The sequence below is a fragment of the Podarcis muralis genome, chromosome 3 (genome assembly GCF_964188315.1).
Source record: "Podarcis muralis chromosome 3, rPodMur119.hap1.1, whole genome shotgun sequence".
Lineage (NCBI taxonomy): Eukaryota > Metazoa > Chordata > Lepidosauria > Squamata > Lacertidae > Podarcis > Podarcis muralis.
In genome coordinates this window covers 89,089,436-89,107,095 of record NC_135657.1, presented here as the reverse complement: position 1 = coordinate 89,107,095, position 17,660 = coordinate 89,089,436, and the positions used below count along the sequence as shown (strand labels likewise).

Sequence of the window (17,660 nt, the reverse complement as noted above, 5' to 3'; positions counted from 1 at the left end):
AATATTCTTATTCCAGTTAAATGGTCTTGGGTTGCCTGCATCTTGCAGCTTGCCAGCAATTCTGAGGCATTGCTTTTCTCAAGCATCTAAGGCATTGCTTTTCTCAAGCATCTAAGAGCAGAGTCAAAAAGGTGGTACTTAAAATACAGACAAGGGACGCGGGTGGTACTGTGGTCTAAACCACTGAGCCCCTTGGGCTTGCCGATCAGAAGGTCGGCGGTTCGAATCTGCACAACGGGGTGGGGTGAATTCCTGTTGCTCTGTCCCAGCTCCTAGCAGTTCGAAAGCACACCAGTGCAAGTAGATAAATAGGTACCGCTGCTGCGGGAAGGTAAACAGCATTTCCATGCCCTCTGGTTTCCATCACGGTGTTCCATTGCACCAGAAGCAGTTTAGTCATGTTGGTCACATGACCTGGAAAGCTGTCTGTGGACAAATGCCATCTCCCTTCGCCTGAAAAGCGAAAAGAGTGTCACAACCCCATAGTTGCCTTTGACTGGACCATCCAGGGGTCCTTTACCTTTACCTTACTTAAAACACTAATATATTCTCATTAAATATCCAGCAGTGCCCAACCCCACTAACAAGGTCCTGATATATGTTTGCTCAGAAGTAACTCATATTCAAAGGTCTGCAATTGGCCTTTTAATTAGCATTGTCCTCCGTTCACCTTACTTTGAAATAGCATCTGCTTCTCATCTTCTAACTGGCAGGTTTCCATTTTCATGGTGTTCCTGAAATTTATTGATCTGTTTCTATTCCCTGCAAGTGTGTGTGTGTGTGTGTGTGTGTGTGTGTGTGTGTGTGTGTATGTGTGTGTGTGTGTGTGTGTGCGCGCACACACACACATGTGAGCCTTTAATTAATAATTTCCTTTTTACAAGACAGTGGGGGGGAAAATATTTTTAAGACTGCCATTTTGCAACGAGTACTCTGCTCTTTCAGTACAGTTAAAAGACACCTGAAACTAAAATTCTGAAAGTTGTGGGCACTTTAATAAATTGTACGTGCTTCTCCTTTCAGGTATTGCACTGGTATCATGCAGCTGCAATGAATAATGGGACATTTCAATTAGCTAATTCGTTTGCGAGTAAATGAATAGCATATCTGCCTATCTAGCCAAAAATTCAAATATAAGACACTTTGGGACTAGAACTTGCTCCCACGTCTGAGAAGTTTGAATTACTTTGGTTCAGTTCTCCATCACTTTTATATCCACTTCAAATGACTCTTTTGATAGCTGCCTCACTTGAAGTTGTAATCAACACATTTGCATAGATTTCACGCAACTCCCCCCCCCCCAAAAAAAAGAGAGAGAGGAAAGTTTTGCATATTGCTTGATTGTAATAATGCCTGAGTGCACTTGCTTGCATCGTACTGTAAGATGTGGAGCAAACTTTACCATCTACCTCACTGAGAAATGTGGTCATAATTATTCCCGATACAGCTTTGGAAATTATCAAAAAATATTCCCACATGTTGTGTGGCGTCAAGTGTTATGGGGAACCTGCTGTTAGGAAAAGAGTCAGAAGCAGGCAGCTCTTTCGATCCTGCCCTGTGGATGATGGTGGTGTCAGTGTAGGGGTGCCAACTTGAATAAAATATTGGGGGGAGGGGGGTTAAACAGGTAAGCCCCACCCTGCATAATCGATCACATGATGTAGCACGCACACACCATTTGAATGACAATGCCCTAGTCCCTCCCCCCCAAAAAGCCTTTGCTTTTTAGAAGCTGCCCTCGAAGACAGCACCAAATTCTAAACTCACATTCAAAACATAGTTTGGAGGTTTGAACAATTTAAGTGAAAAACTGCTGCAGAATACTCTTTTCCCTTAACAAGGCTCTTAAGCCAGATCCCCAAACTAGATTTTGAGCTTTAAATAACAATTTGGACCGTTCTTCTAGGAAAAGTATGTCTTAGGTGTTTGATGTCCCTCTGGGCTGCAGCCAAAGATTACCCAGGGAGGTGGCATTTTGTTGTCTGAACTTCTGTTGCAGACTTGTATCTCTGAGGTCCTTCCTGTTTCATCAGGGAATCCTTAAGCAGAGTTTATTTCACGATCCCCAGGTAACCAAAATTGTGTGGTGCTGATAGTGCCGAATGCTAACCAGCTTTTTTTGATGCCAGCCTGGCATTTCTTGTTATCTGAAGCTAGTTGCTTGCCTTCCCTCCAGGGTTCTATTTGTGAATTTTCTACGTCTATAAATGGAAACCCTAGCTAACAAGAAATTATCGCCTGGGCAGCCTGATACAGTTCTGTCTCACAACTTGAGTATGTGATGTGGTAGGGTGTCTAACATGTAGCCGGCTAAGGAGCTGCTTTGTGGGATCTGAATCCCTTGTCTTCCTTGGAAATGGAGTTAGGAAAGCACAAACCAGAAGCTTCAACAAGAAACGCTTTGTGGAATGAGAAGCTAAAGGTAACAAGTGGTTTACCTTAAAATAAGGGGGTGGCTTGGAGTTGCTGAGGACATGGAAGAAATGCAAAGTACGGTAGCTCTTGCATGGCTGAGACGTTCCAGTTACTATTTTGATACTTCCTCGAGTCAGTGACCTTGAAGATTAACAGGTTCAATAACAGTGTGTAGAAATTAATTCTGCTGTTATCTCTCAGTCGGAATGACGGGGGTGGTGTTACAGACGTTTTGGTACTTTGGAGTTGCCTGTTAAAAGGATAAAGCTATAGATCTGCTCCTGTATCTTGTGAAGTATTCCGTATATATTTTAGCAAGTCTTTCAACACTGTGCATGCCTTCCACTATGTGTCCAATACTGCATAAGGCAGAGAAGAATCCAAAATCCCCCAGATTTGCTTTTGTTTACAGTATATGTTGACTTAGACTCCGGGGTGATAAATGGAATTTGCTTGTGCCAAATTTGTTTTCCCGGTAGCACGAAAGGGCTGCGTTATTCTTGACCCTGGGAATGGGTAAGCTGTGTTGCCTGTCGCTTCCACCGAATGATGAATTAGAAATTGCATCGCGTTCTTGAGAAGGAAGGCCATACAATTGAGGGATCAGTTTTGTCACCTTCTCCTAATTCACTGTGAGAATTGCTAGTTTTTACTTTGCTGGCTTTGACTTGGAACTTCCCCCAAATGCCAGTGAAAGAAATAAAATCATTTGTGGACAACAGTGCAAACATTTTATTCTACTCAAGGAGTCTTTGTCTGAGGCCCTGTTAGTCTCAACCCTTCACCTAGAGATTATTTTCTCCATTATCATGGGGTGTTTTTGTGCTACATTATTTAAGTTCTGACACAGAGATGTGTTCACCTAGTAACCAAGAGACAAGGCCACTGCCACCCTCAGGCTGGACCTAGAATCCTTCTTTAGAATTAGTGTTCACTTGATGTAGGCGTACCTGTCAATACCTGGACCGGTTGGTATGCTGCAGTAAATTGTATACATAGAGTTCCATAATATATACAAATTTATCAGTTCATTTTCTCTATCTTTTATACAAAACTGCTATACATCATTATGAACATACAATACTGTTACCTAGATTTTACTATGTCGTGTTATATAATTTTCTTTCCTACATATTAAAAAATGCAGCTCCACCTATTTTTCCAACCTTGCAATAATATATTTCTTTAATACTTTCATTCTGAATTTTAAAGCAAAAATAGGACTTTAAGTTGTGCAACGAAGTCCAACATTTATTTTCCCATTTTGCTGCAGTAGGTACTTCCATTTTTATTTTCAGTTTAAGGGCTAGCAACCTATTTGCCGCTGAAAGCAAAAATGAAACACTATGTCAACTGCCTCTTTACATCCAACTTTTTAAAATAATAATACAGTGGTACCTCTGGTTGTGAACGTGATCCGTTCCGGAGGCCCGTTCGCAACATGAAAAGCCCGCAACCTGAAGCGCCATATTTGCGCAGGTGCACACCGCGATTTGGCGCTTCTGCGCATGTGTGAGTGGTGAAACCCAGAAGTAACCCTTTCTGGTACTTCCGGGTCGCTGCCGGATGCAACCTGAAAGAACGCAACACTTGGCTTCCGCAAGATCTGGCCCTGAAAGACACATGTCCCAGTTTTCCTTTGGGGCATGTTGGTGGGCATGCTTCATGCATCTAAAAAAGTGGCCTTGAGTCCACAAAAACGATACCATCATAAATTGGTTGTTTTTAAGGTACCTAGGATATAAACCTCACCAGACACAATGAGACGTACTTCTGGGTAAGCCTGCAAAAGACTGTACTGTGAAAAGCCTAGGAAATGAATGTTCATTTGAAGCCTCCTTCCCATTTCCCCTCAGTTGTACTGTTCTCCAGGACCTCTTCCAGGCCAGTTGCAATTGCTTCCCTTTCTCTTTCACAGCTTATTTGATGCTGTGAATGAAGACATGAAGTAACAGTGGGAGTAGCAACTTGCCCCTTCATCAATAGCGTGTAAAAAATTGTTTTCGGAAGACGAGGCACAGATCCACTACAGCTCTATGCGCAAGAGGGAAAATGTAATGGGGAGCCTCAGTGCTTTAGCTGGCATTCTTCAGGACTGTGACTGCAAGTTTCTCATTCTTTCTCTTCTCAGGAAGGAGAGGCAGGCAGACAGAGTGCCCTGTCTGGTAAAGGGCATTAGCCATAGCACTGCTTGTATTTTCCTCCCCAAAGACTTCCTCACCTTTTGATGTGCCCTTTCGTTTAAAAGTACTCTATGTTACCGCTGCAGCTGCTGCGTCAGTGCTTCAGCTTTGCCCTACCTGAATATTTTGTCATTTCCCTGGCCCAGCGAGAGGTGGGAGATGATTGATACGAAGGGGTAGGATCAAAGGCAAACGGACTTGCAAGCCCCGCATCTTTAGTGTGACATTTGTTACATACAGTACATGCAGTAAACATATTTTCCATCTTCGCTTTGCACTGAATTTCACGTACCTAAATATGTCAGGCTCCCTTTGCCAATATAATATCCACAGGGAGAAATTGAAATAGATTCTTGCGGGAGATAAGATTACCGTCTGGCACCTCAGTCCAAAACATTTTCACGATGGCATGGGATGTTGGGCGTCCCCACAACTTGATGTTTTGAGATGTTGCACTGGTGTGAGAGCTTATCAATGAATTCCCTTACCTTCTCTTTATTTGCTTTTCCTTAAAAGAACATTTATAAGCTGCTAATTCTTTAAGAATCATGGCTATGTACATGAAGACGTTGTAAGAGTGTAAAATGCAGAACCAAATGACCACTGGATCCTATTAATTCTCTTTAAAAATGGTCGGCAAAATGTTTGTGACAGGTGTCAAGATGACAGAATTGTAGGTGCCCGACTTCAATATTACTTGATGCCCCTGTGCTAAAAAGCCCTAGTTCATGTAGAAACTAATGGAGTGTCACTTACTGTTACTGCAAGACAGAAGAGCTTCTCCAGATGATTTCAGTGATGAGAACAGAAATCTGCTATAGCGCAAGGATTCCTAAGCTGTGGTCTATGGGCCACCAATGGCCTGTGAGCTTCATTCAGGTGGTCCACAGCATGTTGGTGGATTTGTGATTGAAGATGGCACATATATTGCATTAGATATTCATATCCATTTTTAATTGCATTTCTTGGCCATAGATTCATAGAATTGTAGAGTTGGAAGGGACCGTGAGGGTCATCCAGTTCAACTCCTTTATCACTTCTTTCATTTATTATATTATATTGTGTTACAATTTGAATCTGAACACACTCAAATGCAATTTTTAAGAAACGATCTATGAAACACACGTAAAGCTCCCACAGCACCTAGTTCAGTGCATTGCAATTGCTACAAGAGGCAGAAAAATCAATCAGTGGACCACCAATATTGTACTACCAGCAATTTCAGGTGGTCCATGGGGAAAAACCTTTGGAAGCTGCTGTAATAAGTGTATTCTATCCACATAGCTGGTGCAGCAAATCTGTGGACTGATGTGATTTTACTCTTGAATCTTCGCAGAATAGCAGACCCATGGATTAAGCCATGAGAACTTGTAATTTGCAGCACGTGGATGGCTTTGCTTATCGCAGGTGACCAAGTGTGTAGCTACTTATGAGTCTGCAGTAAGTAGTCTAATTTCAGACTGAATTTCAAGGTAGCTGCAGTACTTCTGAGATCAGCACTGAGCAATAGATTTGAATTCAGAGTACTTCACAATCTGGATCTTATTCTATAATACAGATGATCCCTGATTGTTTCCATTTGATGGAGCTTGAAGCATTAAAGAGTCATCTGAACGAGCAACTGACATTAGATAAAGGCTTTTAATGCCAGTCTCTGATTATCAGTACAGCAACAATGATGTTGACTTTCCTTACAGAAAGGAGTTTCAGAATGCCATAGACACTCCTGACTTGCTTTGATTAATCATTCTCTTACTATCTGTTGGCAGCTTGGTCAACTTCACTGATAGATGTGTCACAACTTGATTCATTAAGGGCTAGAGGCAAATGTATCTTATTTCTTTCTGGTAGTTGGGTAGGACGAGGTACACTGACCTCAAGTAGCACCACACTCCTTGGCTGAAGGAGAAGTCAAAGTTCACTGCCTTTCAGTTCAAACTGAACATCCCCAGGTTGCGCAGATGATAGATAGGAGTGAGTGCTGTTTATTTTGGACCAGGGTGTTTATCGCAAGGTGCTCTGCTAAGTGGGAAGCTCACACTGAAAGTAAACTGAGACATCTTAATAGCATTCCTTGCTAAAAGCGCAAGTTGCAGCCCAAGATGGACTGGATTTTTGTGGTGCTTTCTCAGGAAGAGATGGGCAAGCCCAGCTTTACATCTGAACATTAGCTGATTGATGAAAAGGAAAAGGAGGAGCCTGGGGAAGAGGTTATGGAAAAGTCTGGAATATGTGGTGATAAGTAAATTCTGGAAACCAGCCCTGCTGCTGTAAAATGCTGGTAATTTCAAAAACTGCCTCATGCACCTGACACGTATGCTTCCAGTGTCTGATCCAAGGAGGGAAATCACGTAGGCGGGGGCATCAAATTCACATGGAGCACACATCATTCTCAACTCTTTGGACTTCACCCTGGAAGTGGAAAAAAACTTTACACATACCCTCCACCCTCCAAAGCTACTTGTTAATTACTTATATAACTGAGTTCCTTCAAAGCAACACATTTTTACAAAAGCATATGAAATAATTGGTATCAAGCAAGGAATGTCAGAGAATTCTGAAGAAAATAGGAGCAGAAATTGCCGAAGTTCATTTATTCATCTATGTCCGGGATGCAAATCAATCCAGTGAATCTGATTGGTATGGTATTCACAATTGTTTTCAGTCCATAAATTATGTGTACTTGATGACTCCTACCCTCCAATCTGCACTGAATCTTCTTTTCACTGAAACAATGTGGCCTAATGTCAGAATAACGCAGTTAATTGTGAAGAATTTTACTACCATGGACAGTGAAATGAATAACGTAGTTTCCCCCCCCCGGAAGTTGAACTGCAGAGAAGCATTTGCCTGTGGTGAATATGGGGTAGAATGGAAATTGATGGCTTCTTACATTCCTAACCGAGACTGAACAATGATTTGCAAAGAATCTCCGCTTAGAACCAGTCAACTGTCCCAACACCAAGCTGACCCCACCATGCATCCAAATGGTATATAAGCTGTGATTTTTTAATTGATTAATATACCATTTAATCAAAGGGCTCCTTAAAACAGTAGATAAAATACAGCTAAAACCCACAAAACTATTTTTTTTAAAAACCCAAATATAAGGTAAAGGTAAAGGGGACCATTAGGTCCAGTCATGGCCGACTCTGGGGTTGCGATGCTCATCTTGCTTCATTGGCCGAGGGAGCCGGCATACAGCTTCCGGGTCATGTGGCCAGCATGACTAAGCAGCTTCTGGCGAACCAGAGCAGTGCACGGAAACGCCGTTTACCTTCCCACCGGAGTGGTACCTATTTATCTACTTACACTTTGAAGTGCTTTTGAACTGCTAGGTTGGCAGGATCAGGGACTGAGCAACTGGAGCTCACCCCATCGCGGCAATTCGAACCACCGACCTTCTGATCGGCAAGTCCTAGGCTCTGTGGTTTAACCCACAGCGCCACCCATGTCCCTATAAGGTAAAGGTAAAGGGACCCCTGACCATTAGGTCCAGTCGTGACGAACTCTGGGGTTGCGGCGCTCATCTTGCTTCATTGGCCGAGGGAGCCGGCTTACAGCTTCCGGGTCATGTGGCCAGCATGTACTATACCGGTACATAAAATCTTTGAAACACAGATAACACCAGTAAAACTTTTAAAACAAATGTAGGTAAGTATGCTATGTTTGAGTAAGGTTGCTGAAAAGTTTTTTTCCAGGTGTCTTAAACAAGGTAACAAAGACATGGGACTAGTGGAATTTAGTAAATTTCATCCTGTTGATTATCTTACTAGTTATTAGTAATTAGTAGTTAAAGGGGGCAGAAACACACAAGCATCACTCAGATATTTTGTCCGTTTTCCCTTTCCCTTCCAGCATTGAAGTTGGTTTATTGGTTAAAATTAGTAAGGTAGAAGCCTAGCCCTGCCTTGATGTCATCTGTATGACTCATCAACAGGATAGCATGTTAACCCTCCACCGTAGGGTGTGGTACTCTAAGAATAGTGACAGAACTTGACTCCAGCAACAACAGCTATTACATGACTCTCTCTAAGTTGACTGAACTGTCACAGCGGCAGCACTGAGGAGAGAAAGAAGAAAAGACTCGCGTATCAATAGTGTGTGTATGTGGGGGGACACACAGGAAAAGGAAATACAAAACAGAGCTCTTCCTGTCCTCAGTGGAGAACATTATAATGTTAACTCTATGGCAGTACAGTGGTACCTCAGGTTACATACACTTCAGGTTACATACGCTTCAGGTTACAGACTCCGCTAATGCAGAAATAGTGCTTCAGGTTAAGAACTTTGCTTCAGGATGAGAACAGAAATCATACTCCGGTGGCACAGCAGCAGCAGGAGGCCCCATTAGCTAAAGTGGTGCTTCAGGTTAAGAACAGTTTCAGGTTAAGAACAGACCTCCAGAATGAATTAAGTACTTAACCCGAGGTACCACTGTATCCACAAAGGATACTGCCCTGTTCCCAGGGGACCCTGGGAATTATAGTTCTGCACAGAGGGCAAGGAATCTCTAACAGAATTCTCGACATCCTTAGCATTCTGTAAAAAAGGTGAAAGTTGGGGGGGGCAAATTATTCAGGTTCTTTTTTTATAAAAAAAGTTTTACCTATTTTTAAGGAGATTTGCCAAAATCTAGGCTTCCAATATCAGTTGCCATACGTCCGGATTTCCCAGGACATTTCAGCAATTTCCACCCAGACACTGCTTCCGGCTACAGTATTCTGGGAAATTATGGACATAGGGCAACCCTAGTTGAAGTGAAAGATGCCAGAAGAGAAAGCAAGCAGTCAGAGGCTGCTATCTGGCCAGGCAACCCATCACCACTGGGATCTGGCTAGGCTAGCAGTTGGCTAGAGTGCCAGCTGGGCCTGGTTTTATCCACCCACTGACTGAAGCTGAACCTCTGTCACTGGATCACTAGACATTGCTACAGGCTCAATAAAATCTCCCAGGACTTGAGGGTGCTTCTCTGTGGTGCCAGCAAGTAAGGACAGACTGCTGGCAGTCCTGGGGGAGGGTGGTAGCAGGTGCCCCTGCTGCCCCTGGTAAATTGGCTTGCCATGACCCTGAGAACGCTCCTTTCGCTAAAGAGAGAAATTTGGCTATGAAGCAGGGATTTTAAGTGGGTGGGGAGAAACTGAGGACAGAGTGGTGGGGAACTGCAACAAACGTTTGGAGTGTGACTTGCTCCTCTGCAGGATACTCCATTCCACCCCAGACCCTGTGCTCATCACCTGAGGACCTTCTTTGTTTGCCTCCTCTGAGAGAAGTCTGGAGGGTGGAAGCATGAGAGACTTTTCTGAGGTGATTCCCCACTTGTGGAACACCTCCCCCACAGGAGGCTTGCCTGGCACCTTCATTGCATATCTTTAGGTGCCAGGCAAAAACATTCCTCTTCTCATCCTTTGGGTAATTAAACAATCCATGGACTTTAAAACTGAGTTTGTGAGGGGTATTATTTTTGTTTGTTACTATGATATGCATTTATGTGTTCTTATATTGTAAATGACTCTGTGATCCTTGGATGAAAGGTGGAAGAGAGAATAATAATAATAATAATAATAATAATAATAATAATAATAAACATAAGGAACAAGCAGGGATTAAAGATCTACATCAGGAACAGCTGTCCCTATATATCTTGCTGCCTGAGGCTGTTACCTCACCTTGCTTCATAGATGGGGTGGCCCTGAGTCTAGTTGCCTTTTATACATGGAGTGGGGCATCATATTATCCATTACCAGCAAAATATCTTGGAGATGCTTACTTTTATACACCTTCAGTTGAGACCTAGGGTGCCTCCAGGCATGTGCTCAGCTCCAGAATTTGTTTTCAGGACCAAGACTCATCTCGCTCCATGCTTGGTTTCCCTCTCAGTTGTCTTACCTTTTAGCAAACTTTTTTTCCCCCCAGAGGCTTTTGATGTTGTTAAATGGATATGAGTAAAACTAAAAATCCACCTCTTGCTGATCTACTGCAAATCACCTCCAAGATCTACCAGAAGATCACAACTTTCCTTCTTCTGAACCCTGGGAATGCAGACTGGCTGTTAGAATTAGCATATAAAATGTATTCAGAAATTGGCCGTGGCTTCATGTGAAAATAACGTTTCCTTGTATATTGATTATCCCTGGAGTACAGCTGGGTTGACTCTAAGCTTGCATGTGAGACAATTACAAAGCCCCCAGCCTTGCCTCCATTTTCAGATGCTAATCTAAAGTTACTTCCTTCCATTTTAATAACTTTTACTGCTGGATTCCAAATTCCTCCTCATTGAATTACAGATTTTATAGTGGCCTATTTAACATCCCTGACACAGCTCACATGATTTTAGAAAATGGCCAGACTGTAGAATAATAACGTTTTAAATTAGAATCAGTTGGCTACTTTAAACTGAGGAATAGAATGGGCATATGCTTTCCTTTTACATCAGTTCATATTAATGTTTTAAAACTTCCTGCAGCCAATTGGAAGCTGTGCCTTGGTTTCTGAACGTTTCAGAAGTTGAACGGACTTCTGGAGCAGATTCCATTCGACTTCCGATATACTACTGTATTCTCATTCATTTTAGTTGATGGGAAAGCTCTATGAGCCTATCATTTGGGTGCAAAAGTCTCCTCTATGCATCTTTGTATTAGTCAACTCGCACACGGAGTTTGTAGCAAAACAGCACCATTTATGACAATGCACATAAGGGAGGTGTCAGAAGCTTTGGGGGATTCACAAATTGTGCAGATGTATAAAAATATTCAGTGGGGGAAGAAGCCCTAATGGAGTCAAAACAGCAGAAGAGGCCCAATAAGGACTAAGGCTGTGTACACACACCAGAGTTTAGTCTGCATTCAGTGCACTCTGCATGTTGGTTTGTTCCTTGTCAGTTTTGTGCACATGATGTCAAACTCAATCCAAATATATCCTGTTTGTTTCTATGAGTTGATGAGTTTTGCTTTTTCACAAGCCAGGGCTGATGCAAAGAGATTTTAAAACGGAATGAATTTACACTTCAACCCACATATGTGTGATGTCCATGTGAACAGTACTTTTTCCAGTGGTTGTTCCCTACTGTGGTGACATTGCAGTGAGTGTACACCACAGTGGAGCATTCCACCTCCTTTCTACGTCAACCTAGTTTCTGCTTTACCAGTGGGGTGCTGGCAGAGATTTGCATTTAAACAATTAAAAGGGGGGAGAATAACATTGTTTTCTGAAAGTCTAGTATATTGGAAAATTTGTACCTCAAGATATATATATATATTTAATGGCTGTGCAGAGAAATACCTGCATGCATGTACACAATGACTACTTACCCAGTCCTGGGGTGGGTGGCAGTTGTGGCCTGTCACAACGGGTCATGACCTCCAGGAGCAACAGTGGGATGGGTGACCAACAGTTTGGAAATCCTCATTCCAGACGCAGAGTATGACGATAGTTCTTGCCAGTCCCAATTTTAAATTCTGGGCCTTGGGGACGGGCCTTGCTCCCATGATCGACCCTGTCATGCCTGCCTCCACCAGGAGGCTAAGGAGGGATACCCACTCAATGCTTAAGCCAAATCCTACCTCCATCTGGAATCAATAAAGTTGTGGCCAATTTCAAATCCCAGAACGTTGTCCTTGTCCAGTTTGCTCACCTTAGACCAGGCCTTGCTGCCAGGGGAGGGGTCACTGCAAGTGGGGCCACAATGGGCCATGGAGATGCTAATTGAGGGGAGGGACCAGAGAAAACTGCTGTGAGCTACTTGCAAAGTGATGTGTACAATGCGAAGCAACGCGTCCGGCAGCGTTGTGAGAAACCCGGAGCCCCAAGTGGGCAATAAGGACAACAGAACGCTGAGTGTTTGTCCAGAGGGGGAAAGCGGAAAACTGAGGAGTGGACAAAATGATACTTCTGATAGGGTGAAAAGGAGGACAGAGTTCCCACCCTTTTAATGCTTGTATTAAAAAAAGGGAATTTCAGCTGGAGTAGCTTACTTGATAAGCTGCTGGAATTGCACCGCAAAGGTGGAGGAGCTCTGCTCTCTTCACTGGGGAGAATGCCAAATGAGTGAACCCAGTGAAGAGGGCCAGTGGCAGTGATGCTGCTGTGGTTGTTAAAGGTGATGGCTCTTTCTAGCACCCAGGATAAACACTGAGCTAAAGCTGTGTGACATTTTTAGCCAAAAATGTTTTTGGTTTCCCACTGAGGCAGTTGTCAATTATTTGTGCTAAGTGGATCGATCCCAGAGGGACTAATTACGCTGCTCTTTTCTCAGACATAACTGGTAAATGCAGGTTCATGGTATTCCCTTGTTAGATGTGTAAAAAAAAGGAGAGAAAAAAGACGTTCCAAAAAACCTTCGAGAAATAGAATACAAGTCTGGATGATTGCCTTGGAGAGTTAAGTGACAGCTCTTCCTTTGATCTTTCTCTTGTTTCTAAAAGCTCCTGATTTGATGTAGGTACTGTGCTGTTAACAGAGGTCATTAAGATAAAGGTCCTCTTCACATGTTCAACCAGCTGTGTGGGAAATGCTTGCCGCTGGTGCTGTGTACAACCAACCTCATAACTATCTTCCACCTGATTGGCAGCCCTCCAGAAGGGAAGTTGCTGATTGGCTAGGAAAACCATACGTGAGCTGCTGTTCCCACATAGATGTTTTACACAGAGAGACACACAGGAGCAATACTGTGATAGCACTGGTGGAAATAAACTCCTTCAAGGCTGGGTGAATGTGTGAAGCTGAACAATAAGCTCTCAAAACCTTGGGTTATCAGCTCCCCTAAAACAGGAATAGAGAATCTATGGCCCTCCGTATGTTGTTGGTCAGTAAACTCATTTAGATTATCTGAGGGCATTCTACTCATGGCACCAGACCCTACAGAATATCATAGGGCAGTGATCTGAAAACAGGCTTTTTTCTGCTTTTGTTCCTGTACTATGGAATACTCTTCCCTCAGCCATGTATAAAATGGCAACCACCAGTTGCTTCAGACATCTTGTAGAGATATATCTGTTTGCTCAGGCTTTCCCTGACCTAGAAGAATGAGCCATGCTTGAATCCCTTGAATTCCTAATTTGTTTTTATATGCTGTTATGCTGCTGTTTTATTGGTTTTGGGTTGTATTTTTGTTCTAATGATGCCAGTGGTTTTTATATGGCACAATGCTTAGAGATTTGTAAAACATGAAGTGGTTTATCAATGCTTTTAAGTAAAATAATTCAGACCATTCACCATACTGGTTGGGGCTGGTGGAAGTTAGAGTCCAACAACATCTGGGCAACCAGATGTTTCTTATCCAAGTCCTAAAGGAAGCATTAGCATCCTGTAATCAGCTCCTCATCCCCCAAACCAGCTGCTTGTCTGAATGGAACCAGTAACATTTGACCAATTGGCTCCAGGACACAGCTATTATTTATGATGTTTTTGAAAAGCAGGTAAAACATGGATTTCAAATAAGTGATAGAGCATTGGTCCTTGGTCCAGTCTCTGGCAGCATCACTAGGTAGGGTTGGGAAACAATTTCGGCCTAAAAAACAGAAGACCTGCTTCCATAAGTGTACTGTAGTCAATACTGAGCTAGGTAGACCAACAGTCCGAATCAGTATAAGGCATTTTCCTGTTTTCTTAAGTAGAGACCTGAGTGAGAACTGTCTCAGTGTATTTGAATCAGAGATCTTGTTATAAAGCATTTTAAATTGTCTTAGCAATTATGTTATCATAATGGCAGTTTTATAAATTTATAAATATATCATGAAGAATAAGATATTTTATTATAGTGTCTTACATTACTTTCAAAACTGCATTTTTCTCTTGTGCAGATTCCTTGAAGCCAGCTAGGCGAGACACTTTAGGGCCATAATTTTAACCATCAGCTTATTTGGGGACTGATACACTGTAGCATAATCTTTGTAGAAGTGTTTCGATTTGGAGCGATTTTCTTTAAAAACACCAAGATGACTTTGCTAGGCACTTTTTTTTACTTTACAATCACTTGAGTTTTGTTACAGTAAAGCAGCTTTTGTGGCTGACTTCCATTCTGAAGGGCATTCTCAAGCAGTTGGTGCCAGCACCATGCGCCTACACACGAATATTTTAAACCGTTGTTATTCATGCTATACACACAAATTTTTATAGGTCCGCACCAGCAAAGCAAGAATACTGTGTCTTAAAAGAAGCAACATTCACTTGCGTTGTCTCCCTCCCTTTTCCCATTGTGGGTAAAATAAAATGCATCCTTTGTAATTTCATATGGTCAGTGCTACAGACTGCTGATGTTCCAAGTATTCACTTAGGCAAAGCTGTGTGCCTTTTCTAGGTAACACGATAATCTGTGTCATTATCTGTAGAGCTGTCATCATGTGTGAGCAACAAGCAGGTGGCACTTGAATCCTTCAGCGGAATAAAAAAATATAATAGAATAGGTTTCAAGACAATGAATCCACTTAGTCCTAGAGGTCTAATGTGGCTTTGGTAATGATGTTGCCTCCTGATGTTACTGAACTACAATTCCCATCAGCCCAGACTACAGGCCACATGGCTGGGATCGATGGATGTTGGAGTCCCAACACATGGGAAAGGCCACCATCTCTGTCTTAGGAGTAAGTTTAAGAGTTAAACCTTGTGGCCTGTTTTATAGGATTGCCATATGTCTGGGAAATCCCAGACATGTCCTTTTTGGGGGGGATAACATGCCCATGGGGGGGGATTTTTAAATTTTAAAGGAAATGCAATGGTTTGGGGGTTTTTTATTCATTTATTTAGTTTAGTGGCCCGGTGTGCCTTTTCCCCTGGCTTGGGCCGGCAGGGCCTCGGGCTGTCATCTTTTTTGCTCTTCAAGATATGGCTGTTGGGATACTGCCAGGGAGATAACGTCCATCTGAGCCCCCAAGCCGGCTGCCGGACGATCCATCAGCCTCCCGTAGTCACGCAGTCACGCAGTATCAGCAATTAGCGGCACAAAGCCTTTGGAAATAGATTGCCACATTCCTAGGCTGGTGCACACTCTTTCAGCAGAATTCACACAGCAGAAGTTGCACAGCAGGAGAGCATATTTACAGTTTATTCAACGTTGGTCAGAGCAAACAGAAGACATGACCGTCTGCTTCAGCGTTCAAGCACAGACAGACAAAACGAAAGCAATAGCAAACATAAACATCCTGCAACAGGAAATACGCAGACTCTGTGACTCACAAGCCTGCTCCCTCTTAAGGTGGAACGGAAATATCCTAACAATGGCAACCCTACTGTTTGGAACCCCAGCATAGGATTTTACCATTTCAATAACGTGCTCCTGATCTTCTTCGAAAATCAATGCATCCATCATTTTCTTTTAAACTGTCACCTCTTAACTTATATCCCATTGAATGACGATAACTTGTTTTCCCCAGTGAAATGTTCAGAAATCTATCTACCTCATCTCATAGGATGCTTAAGTGCTTTTACAAAATTATCCATAAAACCTTCTGGTTGAACAAACAAATAAATGAATTTCTGTTGAACTTCTGCATTGTAAAAGTTCTAACATCTATTCTCTTCTCTCATCTTGCTATTCTGAAGTATTTTCCATTATAGGTAAAATGCATTCTTAGTAGTTCAGTATGATAAATGACTTTTTGATGTTTCAAATAGTCACTTAGGCAAAGTGCCTAGCTTTTTTAGGTAACACAATATTCTGTCTCATTGCAGAGCTGCTACGTGCAAGCAGTGGGCAGGTAGAACTTTAATATTTCAAAAAATTGAAAGAAAATAAAAGGATAGATTTTAAAACTTTCACAATACAGAACATTCAAGTGCTGTCTAACTATGTTTCATTCAATTTATTTGTTCACCAGAATTTTTTTATGGATAACTCTGTGAAAGCCCTTAAGCGTTCTATGGACTGAAATATGTCAATTGCCTAATATTTAAACCAAGAAAGATAGGTTAGCATCATTCAACGGGATACAATTTAAGAGGTGATACTTAAAAAGAAAAGCATTTTTGCACTATCTTGCAAAGATAAACATAAGCGCCTTATTGCAAATGTTAAAAGAGAGGACTACAAAATACTGGGATTAAAACAGGCCACAACTTTCATTTGGCTCCAAAACTTACTACTGTGGCTCTCTAGATATTGTTGCCTCCAATTCCAGTCACCCCCTGCTATCATGGCCTGTGGTCTGTGATGATGGGAAGAAGAAGAAGAGTTTGAATTTGATATCGCTTTTATCACTACCATAGTCTTAAAGCGACTAACAATCTCCTTTCCCTTCCTCCCCCACAACAAACACTCTATGAGGTGAATGAGGCTGAGAGACTTCAGAGAAGTGTGACTAGCCCAAGGTCACCCAGCAGCTGCATGTGGAGGAGCGGAGACGTGAACCCGGTTACCCAGATTACGAGTCCACTGCTTTTAACCACTATACCACACTGGGAGTTCAACAACAACAGGAGGGACACCATAACCAAAGCCACATCAAACCTCCAGGAATAAGTGGATTCATTGTATTCTATATAATGGATCCAGCATATTTAATATTGGGAAAATAAAGGTTTTAATTATCTTAACAGTTTCATATAAATATCTTGCCCAGTGAAAATCTTTTGCTGACACCTCTGGCCCATGCCATTAGGAAGCAGCCATTTTGCCTTTAACAATGTCACATTTTAGCAACTGAATGTAGCTGAACAAGCTGAGCCTTTGTGTCCCAAATTCTTCCTATGCCCACACAAGCTGCCTACTCCTAGAATATCCCATTAATGGAATCTCTAGCTAGAAATATATTAATTCCCTAAGACACAGGCATAAATCTACTGCATTATTTTATTTGGTTTTCCCCCCTCCCTCTTGTAAATAGCAACCCATACAACATGGAGAACAGACTGAGGCAAGAAATGTGAGTGACATCTCCTCCTTTAATTTCCTTTACAGAGAACAGGTATGAAGCCTTTTTGGATGTAATGGCCCATTGTTTATATTAAAAACATTCTAGGACTTGAACACTGCTGTAGGTATAATGCTGTTCTTCTAGGATGTTAAATTTTTAAATCATTGTATTGGTACTCCTGGTATAAATGTTTCATGTTTAAGATGGAAATCCC

At 42.2% G+C, this 17,660-nt stretch overlaps 1 protein-coding gene across 9 annotated transcripts in view; it reads left to right on the top strand.

Annotated features, from left to right (window-relative positions):
- Window positions 1–2,201: 2,201 nt before the first annotated feature.
- MLIP (muscular LMNA interacting protein) overlaps window positions 2,202–17,660 on the top strand; it is a 53,361-nt gene continuing 37,902 nt past the window's right edge. For 2 of the 9 annotated variants that reach the window (XM_077926317.1, XM_077926314.1), the window contains exons 1-2: window positions 2,208–2,422; window positions 17,417–17,497. In XM_077926317.1, coding sequence (XP_077782443.1) covers window positions 2,357–2,422; window positions 17,417–17,497 — 147 coding nt within the window. In that variant the 5' untranslated portion in view covers window positions 2,208–2,356. Of the gene's footprint in view, window positions 2,423–17,416; window positions 17,498–17,660 lie in introns of all 9 variants that reach the window. The other 7 variants (XM_077926319.1, XM_077926318.1, XM_077926320.1 and 4 more) reach the window with 7 other exon arrangements.